This window comes from Cynocephalus volans, chromosome 6 (assembly GCF_027409185.1).
Source record: "Cynocephalus volans isolate mCynVol1 chromosome 6, mCynVol1.pri, whole genome shotgun sequence".
Taxonomy (NCBI): domain Eukaryota; kingdom Metazoa; phylum Chordata; class Mammalia; order Dermoptera; family Cynocephalidae; genus Cynocephalus; species Cynocephalus volans.
Window position 1 is genome coordinate 79,711,096 of NC_084465.1, and position 17,682 is coordinate 79,728,777.

Here is a 17,682-nt window from a genome sequence, read left to right on the forward strand (position 1 = left end):
ATTACAAGATCAGGTGGTCTCCTTGGCAGAAGTGGTCCTCCAGAATAGGCAAGAATTAGACTTACTCATTGCAGAGAAAGGGGGCCTCTTCCTCTTCCTTAATGAAGAATGCTGCTTTTATGCCAGCAAGTCAGGAATAGTGAGAAACATACTTCATCAGCTTAGAGAGCACTTGGCCAAAAGGAGAGAGGAGTTAGAAAAGTCTTGGTTTTCATGGACAGACACCTGGAGCTGGCTATCCTGTCCTTTGCCTCTAGCCAGTCCACTGTTTATGCTATTCCTAGCTCTTTTGTTTGGCCCATGTATTTTAAATTGCCTTGTCAGGTTTGTTTCAACTTGTTTAGAGTCAATCAAATTACAAATGGTTTTGTCACCACAAGAATGTACTTATACTCCCCTGAAAAAACAAGAACTGTGAAGATGATGGTCACTCCAATGTTTAGAGAGAGCATCAAATGGGGGAAATGTTGAGAAGATTTAAAATTAAACCTGTCAGTAGCTTGTTTTGCCTTTAAATAGTACCTGATTATCGCATCAGCCTCACTGTTAATCAACTGCTTGCACTCTCGCTTCTGTAACCATGCTTGCTTATTGCATTAGCTACTGCACCAGCCACATGAATTCTGAGAAAACGAAACTTTAAAAACCCAGAACAGTCCGCCTATATAAATCCTGTAAAACCTAAGCTCGGGGCTCAGGTCTTGAAGCACTAGCTCATCTGGTCCCACCGGCATAATAAAATACCTGACTATCCAACCCTGAGTGCCGACTGCTTTTCTGTCAAGTCTGTTCCGTAAAAATAGAACTATAAAAATCAGAATTGGAATAACTTAGAAGTAAGTTCATTAGAACAGAAAAATTTTTAAAAAATCAATTCATTTCAGATATGAAGACTTAAATTAGAAAGAACGCAAGAATGAATAAAAAACAGATAATGCCTAAAAAGAAATGTAACATAGAAAATTTTAAAATCAAAAAGAAATTAAGGGATTAAAAAATCCAAGAGAAAGTAATAGCTACAGAAGATGGGCAAAGATTATATAATTTTCATGCAACAGGAATCTCTGTACAAGAAAACTAAAGTAATAGAAAAGAAAATAATAAAATAATAATGTTATTAAAAAATTATGAAATAAAAATATTTGAAACTATCCAATGAAAGAACATATTGTATACCTAGAAATATCGACCAAATATGGCCAATCATTGAGAAAATTCTAGGAAAACAATTGGACTTCAAAGGAAAAAAATTCTTTTGGCACTCAGGTAAAAAACTAAGTCATTTACAAGACAATCAGACTTTCATCACACTTGACTAAAATCCTTTATGATAGAAGGAAATGGAAGGGCATATTAAAGATGCCCACAGAAAAATTTTGAACAAAGTTTTTTCTTATCTAGCCAAAATCACCTTGGAGATTTTGATTCACAGAATAATTTTATTCATATGAAAGAACTTGAAAATACTGTGTCCATAGAGAAGCTATCGGATGATTAGTTACAGAAAACCAAAATAATTTTGAGATTATCAACATAAGGATTTGTGGAGATCCTTAAACATATATTTAATTATACAACTAAGAATACAATATAGCAGGTAATGACATATGAATGAAAAAATATATAAATAGAAAAGTTTGCTGTCATCTTGAGGTACTAACTCAAGATAAGCATTATTAATTTATATTAGGTACTGAGAAAGGAAGGTAAGAGGAAGACAATTAACACTGGTTAATTTCAGTATTTATTGCCCAGAACAAAGTACTATTAGACAACAGAAAAAAATAATAATAATTAAGCAAATAAAAGACAAAAGTTTTTTTTTAAATAATATTAATATAGAGGTAGTCATCAAGGGGGGAAGAAAAGGAAACCTTCATAAATACCAAAAGGAATATATTATATAGATACTGATAAACAGTGCAAGTAATAAGCCATGAATTTTTTTAAAAATGGTTACTTATAGAAAAGAGAGGCAACAGGGTACAGATGACAGAGATGAAAGACTTCTTCAAACACAATTTTTTTTTATAGATTTGCTTTCGATACCGTATCTCACACATAATTACAGAACAGATTTGTTTTGTTTTGTTTTAAAGCAATACCTAAAAAATAAAATAAAGCAAATAATTTTGTGTGTCCAGTCAGTGGCATAACCATTCAGAGAAGTAGTATTAAAATGACTTAAAAGCACATAAATTTGATTACACATTATTAATAGTATATGTCCTAAAGATAGGGGAAAAAGAACAACCTTTCACTACTCTCAGGAATCAAACATTTGTTGATATATTGATATTGATATGACAAGACCATTCTGTGTGCATGGAAAAAACCCAAATGTGTTATGTTGGAATCATGGAAAACAAGAATTTCCACTATTAGAGAAAGATAGAGATATAAGTAGATAAAATTAATTAAAATTCCACAACCTTGAATTTTAAATATCACTGAGAATTAAGAAGGTATTAAAAAGAGAAAGAGAGAGAAAAGAAGGAGGAGAAAGAGGAGGAGGAGGAAGAAGAAGAAATGTTTTCTACCTCTGATCAAACAAATAAAACCTGGAAACAATAACCAATCAAGCAGCAGCCAGTTGGAGACCTGGTTGGTTCCAGGTTTGGTCAGGAAATGTACAAGATGAACTAGAACATCTTATACCAGAAAGCAAGAAAGCTAAAAAAAATTTCTAGCTTAGGCCAAAAGGATTCAAGCTAATTTGAAGAGGCTTCTAAAGGTGGAAAGCTGGACTATTTGAATATCAGTAAAAGTAAAAATTGCAATGGATTAAAATACACTAAATATTTTTTAAAGTCGTGAGTTTATAATCTTCAAAGGAAAAAACACTCACCAACACTCTCCAGAGCAGGGCCCAAAACTTCCACATTGCTTGTGTTACACCTAGTATCACCATTTTTCAGCCTTTACATATTAATGGATCTAACTGATGCACTGATGGCTGCCACACCACAAAAATATAGACGACTAGGTAGAAGTATATGTTATTACCTATGGAAAAGAAATGAATCTCTTTTTGCTGGAAAAGAATTAGCCTGAATCTGAACAAAACTCTAGATCTAACTACAAGTTCAAAGGCTATCCGGGGGGCACACAGACATGTTACTTGACACCACAGGGAAGCAATCATTAAAACCCACCTTATGGGTAATTCTATAAGGCAATTTATCCTATATCTTCCCCAAAAATTACTGTAAAAAAAAAAGAAGAGAAAAGCTATAGATTAAAAGTCTTAAAAGACATACTAACCAGTGCCAATTAATAAGTATTGTTAGTATACTGATTAAAAACAAACAAACGGGAAAACAATGTATAGGAGTATTGGAGAAAAGTGAACCCTGCTGACATTTGAGTTCATTAAGGAATCAGTACTGATATTTTGGGGTGTGATTATTGTGTTATGGTTATATTTTAGCAGAAGAAACCTTCTTTCTTACAAATGAAATAATATATACGAAATTTGCTTCAAAATGATCTGGGAGAAATGAGTGGTGTTATAGAAGAAACACGATTAACCATGAGTTGATAATTATTGAGCTAGGTAATCAGGTCATCAACATATGAGAGTTCATAACAGTATTCTCTCTTTTTAAGTACATGATTGATAATTTCTAATCATAAGTGATGTGGAGGCAGGGGTTGGGAGAATGAGGCAAGGTGAAAAGGAAAGATATTCAAAGCCCAGTAGAACCTCAGGATCCATTTCAGAAGCTGTCAATAATATGGAAAGATGACTACATCACTCTTTAGTAGGCTCATTTCTTCTAAAATTCAGTTTATATTCAGTAAGTTTTATCAGCTTGTACAACAGGTAGCCTAGGGTTATATTATGGACCTATCAACACAAAAATCTAAACAAATTAGTCATTAATGCTTTTCTCTGTTGGAATTTCAAATTTTGCCATGGTGGTTTACAATGAATAGAACTGCATTTAATTAAGAATATTATATTCATTTCTTGGTGAGAGTTTGACCTCAGGCTACTGATTTTAGCTAGTTACCTCCTCTTGTCTGACATTGATTCCAAAACTATTCAGATGTCTCTGGTGTTTGTCATATAGAATTTCTAGTAGGCTCTATTACATATGCATTTCCACATAAAATAGATTATGCCTCCACTTATTTAGCAAAGGGATTATAGGTTGAATGGATAATGATTTCAATGAGGAAATTTTAGGTAGAATAAGGCAAATTTCTGATATTCAGAGAAGACTCAGGCATATATACAGTACTGCCTCACATACTACAGGAGGAAAGAATGGCCACTTTAGTATTTTATTTTTCACCTTAGTAACAGATATACGTTTGTGATAGGCAGCCTCTAAAATCCCCCTAATGATACCCATACCTCCCAGTATTCACAACCTTGCATAATTCTCCCCCCACCTTGAGTGTTGGCTAGACATACTGGTGTGCTTCAAATGAACAGAAAATGACACAAGTGATGGCATGTCACTTGTAAGAATTACAAAAAGACTGTGCTTTCAACTTTGAGTACCATTTTGTAAGGCAGTCATATGGAAAAGCCCACAAGGCAAGGAACTGAAGCCTGCCAACAACCATTTTGGTAAATTTTCGAACAAAATCCCTTTTCCCATCAAATCTTGAGATGAGACTGCAGCCCCAGCTTTTAGCAGACTGCTTGACTATATCTACATGAGAGACCTTCAGCCAGAGGAACCCAGCTAAGCCACACGTACATTGCTGACCAAAAGAAACCATGAGATAGTAAATGTCTGTCATTTAAAGTCACTAAATTTGGGGGTAATTTGTTATGCAATAAGCATAATACAACACATAATACAACGATCAACTTAGTAATAACTAGTCATGGCCATTTATCCATCCATTCATTTATTCAACATTTAGTAAGTGTCCCTCTTGTATCAAGACTGCACTAGGCTCTGTGATGACCTCATATGGGGTTGTACGGTATCCCATAGAACACAATAGAAGGACACATAAACCAGGTTTTGGGAGAAAGGTGGGCAGGAAAATCTCCCTGAGGAAAATGGCATCGTGGGTGAAGGCCCTGGAGGTAGGAAAGCAATATTGCATTTGAGAAACAAAAAAAAAGTATAGCTGGCCTGCAGAGTGCACAGTGCAGACAGCGTAGGGCTATTTGGCAAGCGTGTCTGTTAAGACACTAGCCTTTGGTCTCACGTGAATGAAAGTTCATGCTCTGTTCTGCCACTTCACAAAGATGTTAGCAAGGATGATTTGTACACCCCCTCTGCATCTCAGTTCTCTTTTGTGAAAAATAAGGATAATAGTAACTATTTCAGAGGGTTGTTAAGAGCACACATTATGGTTCCTAGCACAAAATAGGTGCTAAAAACTGTAGGCTTATATTACTACTGTTTTTGTCACTTTTATTATTAGTAGTAGTAATACGAAAAAACTTAGACATGGCAAGGAATTTTTACACTAATTTAGGAGCAATGGAAAGCAAGAAACAGATTTGTGTTGGGGCAAGAATGGAGGCTGAAGGTCAGTCAGCAGACTGTTGCAATAATCCCAACAAGAGTTGAGGGTGCCTAGGATAGTGGCAACAGTGATTAAGTCAAAAGGATACATTTCAGAGATATTGAGAGAGAGAGAGACTGAGTCAAAGATGACATCACGTGTAGGTAACTAGGTATGATATACATTTCTAGAGACTGAAAACCTAGGAGATAGAGAAGGACTAGCTGGTACAACAGTTTATAAACGTGAAACGTGATTTACATTTAAGTTTAATGTTCTGAGGAACATCTGATCGGAAATACAGGTCTGAAACACAGGATAGTGAATAACTAAACCTAGGGCTAGGGAATAATTTGTATCCCTAGAAAATAAATGATATGTGAACCCATCAGCATTGCTTTTAGAGAAGCCCACTCACCTGTGTGCAGAAACCTAAAAATTACAAACAGAATCCTGCAAAAGAAACCAAGAAAAGGAAACCCAAATAAAAGAATGATTAAACAAAAAAAAGATGCTATAGAATCCAAAGGATAAGATTACTTCTAGAAGAATCAAGTGCTGCAATAAATCCAGTAAGGTAATGTAATGGAAATATAGCTTAAACCTGCACAATTTGCTAGTATAGCTTTAACCTGCACAATTTGCTAGTATAGCTTTAACCTGCACAATTTGCTTCTGCAAACACTTGCTAAAACGGGGAAACATATCTAAAGGCATTTTAAGTAAAGCAGCTTCTAGGGGGCTGCTGAAATGTAAAACAGCTTCTAAGGGGCTGTTGGAATGTAAAACAGCTTCTAAGGGGCTATTAAGCAGCAGGGGGCCCAAGTACACTAAACATTCCAAGAAGAGCATGGCCCCACCAGTTCCAGGGACGGGCTGGTTCCTTATCTAAAAGCCTCCTTGCCAGGCACCAAGGAAGATATACGATTGAAAGCCGTTATCGGGGGTACCAGCCTACTAAAGCCCACCTGTAAATCTAAAGGCGCCACAGATCTACTGGGATACCAGCCTGCTAGAGTCTGCCCATAAATCCAAGGGTGCCACAGATAATCGACACCTCATCCTGTCATAAAGATCTGTTCAGGAAAAACTGTATAAAAGGTGCTTGTGTTGTAAACTGGGGGTGGCTTTCCGAAAGGCAAAGCGCCCCAGCATGCTGGAAAAATAAAATTCCTCTTGCTGATTGCAACGGTCCTGGTCTTGTGGTCTTTGCGAGGCGAGCCACTCCGGCGTGTAGGATTTGTGCTTGGTGCATGGGTCTTACAGTAAGAACTAATAAATATCTCGTGGATTTATCAGTAGGGAGCTCACTGAGCACTTCACTAAGAGCAGCTCCAAGGGAAAAGTTGGGGTGGAAATCAGATTGTAACGGACTGAGGGGTGAGAAAATAGGTTACCTTATGGTAGTCTCACTGCAGGGTAACTTTCGGTTAGGAGAGAATTTGTTTGTTTTAATGGAAGGAAATTACTTATGTTGTCATGCTGATGGAAGTGACAGAGTGGGGAAGGAGGAGAGAAGAGACAGGAGAGGGAATAGTCTTAATAAGAGAACAGCTATGGATACAACATATTTTAGAGATATGGTGCCAGGAAGATAGAGACACCCAATATGGAACTGTAGAATTACTCTTTGAAGTTGGAGACAAGACCGTATCTAAGAGTAGAAGTAAAGTCGATAGAGTTAAACCAGGGGTTCTCATTTGGGGGGTGGGGGGATGGGGTAATTTTGCCTCCCTTCATGTGACATTTAGCAATGTCTGAAGACATTTCTGGCTGCTACAACTGTGAGAGGGGGGTTGATAGTAGCATTTACTAGGTAGAGGTTAGGGATGCTGCTAAACACTGTACAATGCACAGGACACCCCCTCACAACAAAGAATTATCTAAACCAACATGTAAATAGTGCTGAGGATAAGAAAACCTGGATTAGACATTTGAGGAAAGTGGAAGAGGTCTAAAACATCCACTAAAGAGAATGAGTGCTCACTATGGAATCATAGCATGATTGCTTTGAAACATTCAGTGCCCACTGGAGAATGAAAAGCAGTATTTCTAATGGCAACAATCTGCACTGTTGTATGATTTTAGCCAACAAGATTGAGTGCAGACTCAAAGAAAGTGAAAGACTGACCCATGGATGGAGTCTTCCCAAGTGGGTGCCTTGGAAGGATCAGGACCAGAGAGTTGATGGTTTTGGTAGAAAAATGACTGAAATGATGCAGCATGGAATCTAAGCAAGGTAAGGAAGAGTATCAAACAAAGGGTGTCTGAAAGAGAAAGAGAAGATGGGGAGCCTGGAATGCCCCATTAAATTGAACTATGTACAGTGGGAATAATTCAGTAAAAGGTATGGAATAATAAAATATTGTGATAAGAAGAGGAATAGACTTGGTATTTGTTTTTCAACACAGGTAAGATGATGGCAGTATGTACATCAGGCCCAAGGGGTAGGTAGATGAAGTACACTGAAAATTAAGGTCACTGGAAATGAGGAGAACAGGACCTGAGAAGTCAGAGTGCTGCATAAATCACATAAGGACAGTGATGTACCTTTATGCGTATCCCTGAATGCCATGTCATTTCATCACTAAAAACACATAGGAAAAGCACCAAAAAGTGAGTATCACAGTATCTGTACCCAAAAGGACTCTTTGTAGGGTCTGTGTAATGCTGGGAAGCCCAACTCAATGAATTAGACATACAGGATCCAGCAACTGGCTGCTCAACAGCAGTATAGAAACCTAGCTCTCTCAGTTTAGGGTTGGTTGATATCCAGTGTTCCAGCAGCACTCCTTGAGTGTCCCATCTTATGGCTTCTGCATTGAGTGGATAAAGCATGAATGAGATGATCTAATAGCAGAAAGCTATTTTTGAGGCAGCTATTTTTCAGTAGATCAGGCAATGGAAAGTTACCTATAGTTAAATATTCTACAGTGAAACTGGGATATAGAACTTAGAAATAGATTCTTAACAGGTGGACTTAAGACAAAGCAGAGAACAAGGTAGTAAAAGTTCCAAAGGTAGATGGGGAATGCACGGAAAGCCAATGAATAAGAACAACACAGAACAGAAAATTATAGTATGACCTTTATTCCTAAGATACAACTAGAAAGCTGTGACGTTCTCAGCTCTGGACTGTTGTTTCAAATGCTACTGTAGAATTTGGCACTGACTGTCATCAAAACCACCTAAGGGATCTCATTAAAAACTTAGATTCTAGAACTTATCCCAGAGACCATGATTCACTAAATTTTTATACATCCCAAGAATCTATGCTTTTAACTTCTCATGTATCCAATACAGCACTGCTGTTTGGGAAATAATAATAGTCTCTACTACCCAAGTCCCCTATCATCACACCACTGTCTCAACTTATCATTGAAAGTTTAATCATTATAGTTCATGTTCATCAAAAACTTACTGTATGCAGATGTTTTTCTAAGCAATTTAAATATATCTATTTTATTCAATCCTCCCAACTTTATAATGTACATGTTATTAATGTTTTCAGTTTACAGATAAAGAAATTAGGCAACAAAGCTGACATCCAAGTGTGGGCAGTCTTACATCAGAGCCTATTCTCCCTCCAACTGTGCTGTTGTGATAAAATTACACAGCTAACCAAAATGAACTTTCTTCTTCTGCTTTTGACTAGAACTATAGCGTATATGTTGTTAAAAAGTCATCACATGTTCATCATAAACTCTGGAAGTTTTAATTTTAATGAAAACAGGGACATAAAATTTACTAAAATCCATTAGGTAAACAAAATGCCTCAAAATACAAAGTTGTCATAAAAATGATTAATGGAAGTCCTTAATGGTGAAAGTTTCAAGTAGTTCCTATAGACACCCCAAACTTACTGCTTCTTCTATTTTCCTAGCCCTAATATTAGATATGAATTTAACTAAGAAGTTGATCAGTTCAAAAATGAGGAACATATATTCACTTTTTCAATATCATGATTATCCCATCTTTTGTCACTATCGGTCTCTCTTTTTTCCCCTCTGTCTTCCTAATCTCTCTCGTCTTCATACAGTCAACAAACTTTACCAAGCATCTAGCATGTGCTGGGCACTGTGGCTCTCAAGACAAGTCTAGGGCTTAGGCTGGGGTGAACATGCTTTGGGCAGGGCTTTCTAAAGAAAGTCCCACATGGAAATGGAAAGAAAATATGTAAGAGGAATAGAAAGGGGGATGGAGTATAATATCTCAAGTCATAAGTGCTGGCAGACCAAAGGATCTCATCAAGGCAAAATAAGAACATTAGGACTGAAGAATTTTTATGCCTTTTCAAGGAAGATTTTTTTATACTATAAAAATTTGTGGCAAATAAAGTTTATCAAACTCAGTCTTTGAATACTTACATTTAATTCATTTTTTAGCACTTCTTCAAGAAGATGACCTACACGTCCTCTATCTTCTTTTGTGTCCATAACTATACAAACTTCTTGTGAAATTCTCTCTGAGATTTAAAAAAAAAGACAATAGATAAAATTTTAAGTTTCAAACCAAACAAGGAACAAAACCCTGGTATGCTGAAACCTGTAATCACCTGCCATTTATAGGTGGTGACCAAGAACAGGGAGGTTTTGAATTCATACCAAGTGGAATGACCCATAATACACACTGAGATGTCTTTGACTCTGTTTACCACCAAAGTCAATAAATCTATGCACTAAACATTTTGCGGGTGGATAACCAGACATTGTGCAACTAACAGGAATAAGAGATTTTAGGATACATTGGCAAGGGAGTAACTAGAGGTGACCAGTATTTGGCTCACCAGTTAAATCCTTCCATGTTTTTAGGGAGTCTCCCAGAATCTGATAGAGTCTCACTTCTCAGGTGGATCTACTCCTTAAGGTATGAGATGTCTCCAGTTCACAGATTCACTGTGCCACCTGGTGCCCTGTTAACTACAGCATTTTCCTTAACATTCCTCTAGCTTGTCAATTCAATACAATTAAGATTGTTTTGACTGTTACCATAACAAGTGACAATGGTTAAAATAATTTTCTTCAAATTTGGAAGGCTTATTCGAGATGGTCTGATTTAAAAATATAAACTGTATGACTTAGTGATATTCGGCTCCAGAAACCCTGGATGCATTCCATGGTTGTATTAGTCTGTTTCCGTTGCTTATCACAAAATACCTGGAATTGGGTAATTTAGAAAGAAAATGAAATTCACTGCTTACAGTTTTGGAGGCTGGGAAGCCCAAAGTCCAGGGAACACATCTGGTGAAGGCCTTGGTGGTGGCAACAGTGAGCCAGGAGTCTCACATGGCAGAGTGGCAGAGCAGAAAGAGAGAGACTCTCACAAGCTCTCCTTTTAAAGCCCTCAGAACCACACTTATGACAACCATTTTTAATCCATTCACTATGGCACAGTCCTCACAATCTAATCACTTCTTCAAGGCCCCACCTTCCAATTTCCATAATAAGATGTCCCAACCTCTTAACAGTTACACTGGGGATTGAGCTTCTAATGTATAAACCTTGGGGGACACAATTCAATACAGATCAATGGTATTATGTCGTGGATAAAGAAAACAGAGCCTAATTTTAAATAGAAGTCCCCAATCAAAACCGTGTTTGGTTAACATTTGACCCAGCTGCTTCTTACGTGGGCAATTCTATTATAACATGCTCCATATAATCACTTATCTAACAATCATTAATGATTCTTCCAAGCAAAGCTAGGGAGGACAGGTCATTTAAGATAATAATATCACCAGATAATTGTAGTCCTATTACTACCTCCCACATGTCAAGAATATTATTTGTTCCAGGAGCTATGTGTTATATTAATGTCAATCCTCATGAGGACGCTACAAGAACAGTATTATTATGAATCTGTATAACAGATTCAGGAACTTCGATACTTGCCAAGATCACAGGGTTATGAGTAGCAGGAAAAAAATTCAAATCCAAGGAAATTAGGCTTATAAACAAAGAGCTATTCTATAGCACTAAAATGAAAGGAAGAGAGGGCAAACACATCAAAATTTATTGAACATCAAATATTTTTATATGAAAACATTTAATGCTTTGATAGCCATTATCCCATTTAATGCCTCAAAATAAATATATGTTATTAGCTAACTGTTACAATTCCTGTCCTCTCTTACAAGAGTGTCTAAATCTAGGTCTGCCCAAAGCTCATGCCTTTCCTATAATGCTTCCTACTCTGTAAAAATTTCTGTAAAAGAACAGCACATATTCTTCACTTCTTATACCAAACAAATCCAGGAAAATTAGGTATATGTAAACAAAGTAATTCAAATGGATTGAGAGGATTCCTCTATTCTGAACACAGATCTGCTATACCTAGCTATATTATCTTAAATCATTTCACCTCTTTAGTACTTACTCTGTTCACTCACCTGTAAGGTTGCTACCAACTCTAAAAAGCCTATTTAGAATGATCTCAATAAAATTCAAAATAATTAAGATCACAAATTAATGTTCCAGACAGTAAGTGCTATGGAACAATAATGAGCAGCAAGATATAAACATGTGACAAAATCAGATAACTGATATAATAAAATGAGCTAGGAACACACTCTTAAAATGTGAGTAAATTTTGCTTAGGAGTAGGGGTGAGGGGCTTTGAAAATAATTAAGAAGGCTAAGAAATAAACAAAATTTTTAAATGTATTGATATAGAAAAAGTATTTGCATAAACATGGTGTGACCAACAAGAGAATTGCTTAAAAGCCATATAGAATGATTTAGTAATGAACTCTAAAATGGGATATTCAGTGAGGTCAGATTGTGGAGCTCCCTGGCTATCTTGGATATTTGTATGTCACAAAAGCTTTTAATCAGAAGACAACTGTCATACAGACAGTGGCTTTTGAAAACAAAATTAATCCAAACTTACATATCATGAAATTAAATCTTTAGAGAAATTTTGGCTTTGTAATGTCCTAACAAAAACCCAAACAGTTATATTTCTGAACACTTCTCACAAAAAAAAAATATAACAAAAATATAAATGTATACATAACAAAGTAATTTACAAATACAACTGATGTAATAGCACCACAGTCATTTTGGCAAATTTATAAAGAGTAATTTTTTAAAACAAAACAAAACATATGTAGTGAATGCCCCCTTCCTTGTTTCATTATATATCCTTCTTTACATAATTAAAGGCTCTACCCAATGTAAATCAATAGTAATTCAATAAATTAAAATTGGCGTATTACTTTAGCCTTACAAAAATGAAATTAAAAAACTCAAGTAATTCAAAATTTATTTGACATTTATCTTATGCCATGTTTCAGATATCCTATAAGATTTTTTGCTTAAAAATCTTTCATTGCCATATAAATTTTATAATCTATTTCCACAAAAAAATCCTGACACTTTTGGGTACAAATAATATCTTTAAAATAACAAGCCTTCCAAAGAACATGATACATACTTCCATTTCCTGAAATCTTCCTTAATTCTCTCAATAGCATTTTACTATTTCCAGTGTAGAATCCTTTTACAGTTTTTGTTAGATTTATTCCTAATTGTCTGTTGATGCTACCATAAGTTGATATTTCTAATTTCATTTTCTATTTGTTGGTATATACAAAAACATATTTTTACACAGACCTTGTAGTCAGTAACCATGCTAAACTTACCTATAAACTCTAATGTTTTTTTCAATTATTTTAAATTCCCTACAAACACAAACATGTTAATTGTGAAGAATAAAGTTTTATTTCCCCTTTCCAATCAATAATTTGATCTATGAAGAATTTAGAATGCTGCCTCTATGCTTGAGAAAAATTATACCCTAATTTAATTTTTTATAAGGTCGTATTATATTTTCATTAAATAATTATACTGTCCCCATATAATGAACTGAGAAGTTGTTCTTTTTCTATTCTATGAAAAAGTGTATAAGACAGATGTTATGTTTTCTTTTAAGTAGCTTTGTAGAATTCACCAGTAAAAGAAACCCAACTGCCTCTTTGTGGGAGGGTTTTAATTACAGATTCAATATCTTAAATGGATGACTATTTATATTCTCTACTTTCTGTATCAGTATAGTAATTTGAATTTGCCTAAGAGTGTGTTCATTTCATCTAAATTCTCATGACTAATAGCATAAAGTTGCTCAGAATATCTTATTTTATTATCCATAGGACCTGCATTGATACTCCTTTTTTATTTCTGATACTAATTACTTGGTAATTTAGTATTTTGTTGCTTTGCCCTCCACAAATTTGTCACCCCATGTCCCCTGGGTGATGGAGCTGCAAATGATTACTCAAAGCCCATCTCGTCTGAGCAGTGAGAAGCCCCAAAGTGGTTAACTTCCCTGGAACCCTCAAGTGAGAGGCATTCCTTCCTTGGGAAAATAACCCTTAATTGGGGTTTTCTTCCTGCATTTATTCTTTAGACCAGGAAATTACAGTAAGAGACACAGGTGGGGTTAAAGTTTTAACAAGTTTAAAATAGAAGCTGATAACATTCAGTAAAGACAAGTCAGATGACAGTCCATTAAGGCAATTAAGTGGTCCACTAACAAAAGCTTGATCTTAGCAAACATTCCTTCTTACAGCAATTTCCCGGTATCCTTACATATCAATCAGTAACTAGTCTGTCTTTGAGCCAGCAACCTTGCTATGTTAGAATTCTTTATCTTACAGCAGAGACTTTATAGCCTGAGGAAAATTTCCTGTCCTTTGCAAGGTTAATATTTGAAACTGCAAGGCTTTGGACAACCAGGCCATTTGAAGTACATTTGCTTTATAGTATATGCCACAGTATTTTTCATAATCATTCTTGCCAAAGTATTACCAATTTTACCAACATCTTCCAAGAAAATTTTTGCTGATTCTCTGTTGTATGTTTGTTTTCTAGTTCATAGATATTTATCATTTTCTTCAGTATTTTCTTCCTTCTAGTCTTCGGGTTTTGTTTGCCATTCTTTTCTAATTTCTTGAAAAAAGATGTTTATGTTGTTGACTTACTGCTTTTCCTTTATTTACATTTATGGCTCTAAATTTTCCTCTAATATGAGCATAACTGTACCTCAAACACTGATATTTTCATTTGATTCAAATTAGATCATTTTCAGTTTAAAAGATTTTACTCATTTTCTCTCACTGTAAACATTTTCTAATTTCTATTGTGATTTCTTATAAGACTCACACATTATTTAGAATTCTATTTTTATTAGATAGCTATGCAACAAATTACCATAAATTTAGTGCCTTAAAACATCACCCATTGATTAGCTCATAATTCTGTGTGGGGAGGGACAGAGAGAAAGAAATGCATAGAAATGAAATGTAAATGAGGCAAAATATAAAAACCTGATGAATTTTGTTAAAAGATAAGGAAGTAACTTGTGCTATTCTTGCATCTTTTCTTTAAGTTTCAAAGTATATTTTAAAAGCTCCCATCCCTCAAGAAGAAATAAGTTAAAAGGAAAAATAAATGAAAATATATTAATATTAGAAGAATTTAAAATTTGCCTTTCTCTTCACTAAAGATCAAGGGAGCAAAACATAAGCAGAGATCTAGATTCAAGGCAAAAAATAAATATGGTGGGTCTTTTGTTGTTCTGAATGTTATATTGTCAACTAATCTCTTATAAATCCTAGCCGTTTGGATCCCACAAAGATCTCTGCAATACTGGCCACTTTCTTATAGTGTCTATGGATGATACCAAGATGTCCTTTACTAATAATAATGATAAATCCTCAATCTGTCTACAGTCATTCAAAGATTAGACTACATTCGAAATCTTCATCAATTCTCTATTCTAATTCAGTGGTGCTCAACTGGTTGTACATCAGCATTAACTACAAGTATGTTTGTGTTTTCCTTCTATATTTTTCAAGTACATATGTTTACAACTCATCCAATAAGATTCTATTCTGTATTTTTGTGAAGTTCCAAAAGTGATTCTGATGTACAGCCATGCTGAAAACTTTTGCTTAGTTATTGCACTGATTTTATACAATGTATGACAAAAGTTTTCTCTATTTAAAAAATATAAATTTCCTACTATAGCTGATTAATTTTCCCAAAATAGCATAATTCCTTTTGGGTAATTTCACAAATCTCTGTAATTTTTTCCCACAGTGCAGCAATTGAAAGATGATGAGTTTAGTGAGAAATAAGTATTAAATCGCCCACTGTACAGCCAAAAACTTTGATATTTCTGATGTAAAACGATTGAAGAAACCCAAACCCACCCATTATTTTTATCTGCGTGGCTTACCCGGGTTTACAATTCAGCAATTTCTTGCTCAATATGGGAAAGGTGATATACAGGGGGAAAACAATATGTACATTAATAATTACAAACATCAGGAATTTGATAGGTATTCAATATATTTGTCAAATTACTGAATCAGATACAATTTTTTTAATTTTATACAAATTCAATTCCACATCACAACAGAAACTGAAAGTAGTATATTCATGCTTTGGCAATATTTCACATGTGTAAAACGAGAGGAGAGACTAAAGATTAAATTCTATGCAAAGTCAAATTTTCTACAAGGAGTTTATCTTTAAAAAGAATATTATTAATCACACATCTGTAAAAGAACAGTTCAAGGACAGGGACATCAACTAGATGAGTCCATTCATTTATTGATGCCTGTAGTGTGCTAGGCACTGTTGGCTCAAAGCTGAGTAAGATGTGACCTGCCTTTAGTGAATCTGCCAACCAGTAGAAATATTTTGATACATCTCTCAGTATAATAAAATATTATCTTATTTAGAAATATATATATATCTTTTTAAAAGGCAGGAGATAAGTTTGTTTTCAATTGAAACATAATTGATTATACATATTTGTGGGGTACAGAGTTGAATATCAATACCTGCATACAATATGTTATGATCAAATCAGGAAAATTAATATAGTCATCATTAGAAAATGTAAGCATTCTTTGTGACCCTTAATTTCTCATTTACCCTCTTTCCCCCTTTCCCACCTCTAGTAAACATAGTTCTCTTCTCTCCTTTTGAAAGTTCAACATATTATTGCAATTGCTTTACTTTCTTTTTTATTTATTTTTCAGCTCCCACTTATGAGTGAAGACATGGGGTATTTCTCTTTCTGTGCCTGGCTTATTTCACATAATGTAATTTTCTCTAAGCATATCTATATACAGAGAATGGCAGGATTTCATTCTTTTTTCTGGCTAAGTAGTATTCCACTATGCAGATATACCACATTTTCCTTATCCAGTCATCCACTGATGGATATCTAGGTTGGTTCCACATCTTGGCTATTGTAAACACAGCTGCAATAAACATGGGAGTGCAGCTAACCCTTCGACCTGATGATTTCCATTCCTTTGGGTATACACCCAAGAGAGGAATTGCTGAATCATATGGAAGTTCTATCTGTAGTTGTCTGAGGAACCTCCATACTGCTTTCCTTAACAGCTGGTCTAATTTACATTTCGACTAATAGCATAGAAGAGTGCCCTTTCTCCACATCTTTGTTAGCATTTGTTCTTCTCTGTCTTTTTAGCAGTAGCCAGTCTGAGGTGAGATGATATCTCAATGTGGTTTTGATTTGCATTTCCCTGATGTTTAGTGATATTGAGCATTTTTTCATGTACTGTTGGCCATTTGTATATCTTCCTTAGAGAAATGTCTAATCAGCTCCTTTGCCCATTTTTAAATCAGATTTTTTTTAACTGTTAAGTATATTCTGGATATTAATCCTTTGTCATATGTAGTTTGCAAATATTTTCTCCCATTCTGTAGGTTGTGTTTTCACTCTGTTGATTGTTTCCTTTGATGTGCAGATGGTTTTTAGTTTTATCCAATCCCATTAGTTTATTTTTCCTTTTTTTAAAAAGGTTATTTTACCTTTGCTTTTGAGTTCATATTCATAGTCTTTCTTTGCCCAGTTTTACATCCTGAAGTACTACCCCTATGTTTTCTTCTAGGAGTTTTATAGTTTCAGGTCTTATGTTTAAGTCTTTAGTCCATATTGAATTGATTTTGTATATGGTGAAAGGATGGGTCTAGTTTCATTCTTCTACACGTTGATATCTAGTTTTCCCAGAACCATTTATCAAAGAGGCTGTCCTTTCCCTAGTGTATGTTCTTGGTGCCCTTGTCAAAGATCACTTGGCTGTAAGTACATGGATTGCTTTCTGGGTTCTCTATTCTGTTCCATTGGTCCATGTCTGTTTTATGCCAATACCATGCTGTT

At 35.0% G+C, this 17,682-nt stretch overlaps 1 protein-coding gene across 4 annotated transcripts in view; it reads right to left on the minus strand.

Annotated features, from left to right (window-relative positions):
* The window catches only part of CRPPA (CDP-L-ribitol pyrophosphorylase A), a 364,955-nt gene that overhangs the window by 213,571 nt on the left and 133,702 nt on the right, over positions 1-17,682 (minus strand). For all 4 annotated transcript variants that reach the window (XR_010023849.1, XM_063099545.1, XM_063099548.1 and 1 more), the window contains exon 6: positions 9,849-9,946. Coding sequence is in view for 3 of the 4 variants with exons in the window: in XM_063099545.1 (XP_062955615.1) it covers positions 9,849-9,946 (98 nt within the window). In the remaining variant the exon portion in view is untranslated. The remainder of the gene's footprint in view (positions 1-9,848; positions 9,947-17,682) is intronic.